We start from the raw sequence: 6,083 nt of genomic DNA, 5'->3' as shown, positions 1-6,083 counted from the left end.
TCATACATCTGTGAGCACAGAGGCAGGACCACACCTTGAGGAGGCTGGAGTGGAGGGACGAGAGGCTGGGTCCCTGCCGATACCACGGTGCTGTGGCACCAGCTCAGGACCGCCTCACCCCTGGACTTCAGGTTACATGCGAGACTACAGTAAAGCTTCTGTTCAGAGGGCTTTCCATTATATGCAGCCAAACTTAAACCTCAGCTAATACAGAAGGAATATTCTAGGTAAAGCCAGTGGATTCAAGACCAGGATAAGAAATACTACAGAGCAGGAGGTGCAAACTGTGGCCTGCAGCAGCCAAATCCGGCCACGACCATTCCTTCATGTACTGTCGATGGCTGATTTTGTGCAACCACAGCAGAGCTGAGTGACTGCAATAGAGACATGGAGGCATAGCGCTCATCTGGCCAGCCAGGCTGGAAATGTTTACTATCTGGCTTTTCACAGAAAACATCAGCTAACTCCTCCTATAGGGGGTCTACTCTTAATTGTAGCAGCACCAGGAGGTAGGAGTGTTTTCTGAAGGGCCCAGTACCATTGCTCACCCTCACCCCCTGCCAACAATCAGAAAAGCATCCCTCACCAGCTGGGGTAGAGAATCTCGGTACTTGTGGTTTAACTGGTTCACAAAGCATCGGATGATCCAGTAACAGTCGACACTATCTTCCACCATTTCTTCCATGGCCTTTGCGATGGCAAGAAACACTTCGTCTTCTGGCTCCTGAAAGGTTAATAATAAATCTCAAGAGGAAGGCACAGCAGAAGAGAGGAATACATATTTCTTTAATAAAAGTGAAACCTTACCCCCTAAATTTTGAAGAGGCTGCATTAATAAATGAAAGAGGAGCCCAAAAGCATAGTCCAGCACTAAAGAGAAGACCAAGGAGGGCAGGGAAGGTGAATGAGCAGAGAAGTCTACTTGAATCAGTGTTGTTTATGAGTGCCCAGGTTTCGGGCCGAGCACTCAGAGGCTTTCCAGCTTCTAACGTTAAGGCTATAAAAGAATCAACATAAATCAGAAGCAAGGTGCTGATTCTCTCCACCTAAAAATATTCTCTGTGCTAGAGGAGGATTTATTTCAAAACGATGTGCTACACAGCACAAATAATAATTGAAGATATCTGTCAGTACGATAATTGGCAAAAATTCAGTGACTCCAAAAAGACTAAGGAAGCATTTTCTTTATCTCAAAGCATTCGCACATACCTTTAGAATTCTGTTCTATCTTTAAGCACCTCAAGTGAAAATGTCCCTAGAATCAGAATTTTAGGAATGAGAAGAATGGCATGTCTCAAACCTTGTGTCAATACTCAGAACATAACAGTAAACCCTCAACTAAATCTCAACAAAGAAATCCTATAAAAGCTGGAATCTGCTTGAAAATCTTTTTTGTTTCCAAACACCCTATCTTACACAAAAATACATTTTCATCTAGGATTTAATAGCTGAGGGATTTTAATGTTAAAAGAAGAAGCTAAAAAGTATCTTTCTACTCCCTTAAAAAGTCCCAAGTTAAATTAAAATTCATATTTTAATAAAAGTATTTCAGTTTAGGCCTCCTTTCAGCTTATTAATATTCTATAAAATGTTGAGTAACAGAATCATAGAAAATGCATTTTTCTAAACACTAATTAACATATCAAAAGAGGAGAGAAAAGAGGGGAAGGAGGCGCCTTCTTGGACTCCCACCCAGTACTGGGCACCGGGCTAGGTGCTCCCGAGTGTGGCATCTCACTGCTGCTCCCTGCCGCTCTGGGTAGCCTGGGAAGAGGACCAACGTCCTCCACAGACCGTGTTCCTGGCTCTGTGCCAAGCACTGTCACACACTCTTATTAAGGGATAAGAAAAACAAGATTGATTGAGGGCTTGGTGATCAGGGAGAAGTGGCGGGGCAGAGCCCAAAACAAACACTCTGACAGCATGTCTGCCTGTGATTGTGGGAAAGGTGTCTGGCCTTGAACATGGACAAGCGGAGCAGGGATGAGGTGACTACTATAACCTATCATTCAGATTTCTTGAACAAATAGATAGATAATCTAACCTAATTTAATGTATAATTCAAGAACTTGTGTAGTACCACCAACTTCACTTTGCCAAAGATAAGTGAAATTTAAAGACATTTGTTAAGAGTTCCAATTATTTTCAGGGCCATTCTCTCTTGTTAAACTTAATAAAAGTGGGTATCCATGGGAACCACATCATTAACTTCAAAAAGAAAGAACAAGTGAAAGCTCAAACTGCTATACTGATGGGTTGCAATCTGCAATAAGAGAATCAGCTTTCAGACAAATCCCTATTTTGAACAATTCACTCTGCTTTGGCCCAAATAAAAAATTGTTAAAATGCCTAGAGTAAATTGCAAATTGCATTAAAATAGCCAAAGCTCTAGAGCTATAATCATTCCTTTGCTTGAACTCTTCCTCTTCCCCCATCTTCCCTTTACAAACAATAAGTAGTCTAAGTAACTAGAGTAAGGAATTCACCAAAGATGAAATTTCAAAAGCAAGTTGGGGCCCCTGGAGCTGAGACTGAGGAGGTGGCAGGCCAACGCGGTGGCAGGGGTCTGCGAGGCCTGTGGAGCCTGCCCACCAGAGCCAAGAGGTGGCTGGCTGTGCTGGTTTCAAACAGAGGAATGAGCAAAGAAGTAAATAAACTGAGGATAATGAGAGCCTTTTCATATTTGCAACTGTCAGAGAAGGAAGTTGCAAATATAGAAAGAATGATGGTTAGAATGAACTTGTGATATTGCACTGGAATTGGAGGTATTAGCATGAATTCAGGGCCTTTAATAACAATATATACACAGATATATTAGGGGTGTGTGAATATGTATGTGAACGTGTGTGTACGTACATGTTTCCTAGCTCCTTTTGCTGAGAGGGTTTGGAAGCAATGACCCAGGAACAATGAGCACATCCAGTGTCCTGTTCTTAGTTGCTAAATACCACCCTCCATTCCAAAAAAATAAAAAAAGGCTGATTACAGGCCTGAGGTAGGGAAAGCGTAAGATGAGCCTGGAATATCTTTTTTTGTGTCAGAACATAAGGAAATGCTCAAAATGATGGGAATTTGTCAAAAAGACACAGGAGTTAGCTTGAAGGGCTCCCACTGGCCAAATCTGAGATACTTTGAACATAAAAATAAATAATGGTAGTAATGGATTATAGACCAATGAATAAGAGGAATCCATAAATTCATACTGATATAAATAAATAAGTGAGGGAGGAAGAAAAACCTTCCTTATAAAAGAATGCCAACTAATAAATGCAGAAGGAATGAAGGAGCTAGAAAATCACCATTTGGCAATCAGTATAGTAAAAATTGTTTCAGGAAAGAATCATTAGTGAATGTATATTTACACAGTCTCAAAGTTTCTCCCCACAAGTTACTTATTAATTACAAAAGGGAAAATAGTAACTTTACATTGAAGAAACCTGGCAGACACCACCATAACCAAGTGATCAAAGTTAGCAGCAACAGTAATTAAGTATCATTCTTCTGTGGCATTCCTGCCAAAATACACAACCAGATTTTAATCATGAGGAAACATCAAATAAACCGAAACTGAGAAATGCTCTACTGCCCAGTACTCTTAAAAAAATGTCAGGTTTATGAAAGACAAAGAGCGAGGAACTGTCCCAGGTTATAGGAGACTAATAAGACATGGAAATAAATGTAAAGTGGGATCCTAGATTGGATCCTGGGCCAGAAAAAGGACATCAGTGGGATAATCAGTAGCATTTCAATAAGGTCTATGCAGCGGTTCTCAACTTTCCTAATGCCGTGACCCCTTAATATAGTTCCTCATGTTGTGGTGAGCCCCAAACATAAAATGATTTTCGTTGCTACTCTATAACTGTAATTTTGCTACTGTTATGAATCGTAATGTAAATATCTTTTTGTTTTCCGATGGTCTTAGNAAAAAAAGGACAAACTGACAAACAAGTAAGTGGTGGTCCTACTGCTTACTGACTGTGTAACCTTGGGCAAGTTACTAACTGCTCTGTGCTTCAGTTTCCTCATCTTTAAAAACAGAGATACGTGTTTAAATGACGTAATTCATGAATACATTTAGCACTGCCTGGCATGACGCGCACTCTCAGTCACTGCTGACCAGAGAGGGGAGGAGGGGGAGGAGGAGGTGTGCTGGCTGAAGCTGAGTGGCGGTTAACAACCAAGAAACAAGTCCAATCTGTGTCTGACACCAACCACAATGATAAATCCCTCACTAATGAAAAAACTGTATTTTCAAATGTTTAAACATTTTAAAAAGCTACAATTTTTATAAAACTGTTTTTTTAATCTTGGGATTAGAAAGAGCTTCCTAAATAAGATATAAACAAGTAAAAAAAAAAAAAGTATTGACTAATCCAATTGTATCAAAATTTAAAATCTTGGTACATACAAAAGACAGGGAGAAAATATTTTCCACATATGTGACACAGGATAAAAATCCAGAGTTTATCAATAACTCTTACAAATAAGAAAGAAGCAAACAAAATAACAGAAAGGTGGATAAGTGTAAATGACCAATGAACATATGCAAAGCTACTCAACTTCACTAGAAAATGAGGATATGTAAGTTAAATGTGATAGCATTTCACTATCAGATTAACAAAAATTTAAGAGATAGATACTATCAGAGTATTGCCAATGGAGTGGAAACCAGGAAATCTCATAATCTCCTGGGGGAAGCAAAACTGGAGTAGCTTTTGGGCGAACCACCTAGCAGTTAGAATTTTAAATATGTCTCTCTCTTTCAACCCAGCACTCCCCTTGTAGGTAACCACCCCAGAGAAACAGTCACACATACACATGTACACATGTACAGCATGGTGACCCAGCATGGATCTGTTATGTTAAATGATGGCAAAGTCTTAACAAGAAATACTAAGAGCAAGTTAAAAAAAAAAGGTGGTTCTAAATGAGTAGGTTTCAGAGCCAACCACACTTCAGAATCACCTGGAGCTTTTAAAAAATTAGAGCCAGAGAGTCTGACTTAATTCGTCCAGGTGGTGGAAAGGCACTGGTAATTTTTAAAAGCTCCCAGACAGTACTAATAGGAATTCAGGGCTGAAAACTACTGATCTAGCTGTACTAACTTGGAAAGCCTCCAAGACATTAAATATAAAAAAACAAAACCAAAAAACTGTAGGGCCACATGAACAGTGTGGTAATACTGTTTTTAAAAATACATATTTTTTAAAAATACATATGTTTTAAAAAATAATTATATATATATAATTATATGTACCTGTAGTATATATAAATATATATAAATCAGTGTGTGTGTGTGTGTGTGTGTGTGTGTGTGTGTGTGTGTGTGTGTGTGTTTGAGCGCGCGCGCACGCGCGTACACATACACCTAGAAGAAAACACATCAAGCTGATGATGTTTACTTCTTGGAAAGTGGGGGATGGGGAGGTATTGGTACAGATCTACAGAAACACTTGATTCACCTGGATTGCTTAATACTCAAAGAATGTATTTATCTACTACATGTGTTATCAAAAATAAAGAACGAATTTTTAAAAATAAGCTATCAAAATGCTACCGAATTTACACCAATATTAGATAAGGAAAGCTAATTAAATCATGATGTAAATTGGCCGTCTTGATTTAATTAAGCAACTAGCATATTTATAGATGCTCAGATGCCATGCTTAAATCATTTTTATCAACTAAATGGATTAAATTTTTAAATTCTAAAAACCAAATTTTACTTCACTGAGATACATAACAACACTCTTGTACAGTAAGCGGACGGCCTTGCCAGAAGCCCCGGTAACTGCTGTAGTTAGAGGCCCTCAGGGTTCATCCAACCTTCATTGAGACCCTCCATCGGGTCCTGCAACCCATGTCACAGCGACGGCTCTCAACAGAATTTTCGAAGAAAACAACTCAATGGTTTAAGATAAAAGACAGATTCATTTTTATAAATGGGAAAGAAAGAAAGAAACTGGGAAAAGAGAATGCCTCATGCCCATTCACGCACAGAACCCTGATTGGATGGGAGACTACAATGTGATCAGCTGAACTAAAAACACATTTCCCAGCCTCCACTGCATACAGGGGCGGCC

General features: G+C 39.3%; 1 protein-coding gene across 1 annotated transcript in view; it reads right to left on the bottom strand.

The window, feature by feature from the left end:
- TBC1D7 (TBC1 domain family member 7) overlaps positions 1 to 6,083 on the bottom strand; it is a 34,593-nt gene that overhangs the window by 14,010 nt on the left and 14,500 nt on the right. Inside the window, exon 4 of the mRNA XM_019628838.1 lies at positions 587 to 724. Within this exon, the coding sequence (XP_019484383.1) occupies positions 587 to 724 (138 nt within the window). The remainder of the gene's footprint in view (positions 1 to 586; positions 725 to 6,083) is intronic.

This window comes from Hipposideros armiger, unplaced genomic scaffold (genome assembly GCF_001890085.2).
Source record: "Hipposideros armiger isolate ML-2016 unplaced genomic scaffold, ASM189008v1 scaffold_812, whole genome shotgun sequence".
Taxonomy (NCBI): Eukaryota; Metazoa; Chordata; class Mammalia; order Chiroptera; family Hipposideridae; genus Hipposideros; species Hipposideros armiger.
Note: the sequence above shows the minus strand (reverse complement) of the source record. Positions and strands in the feature narration are given on the sequence as shown.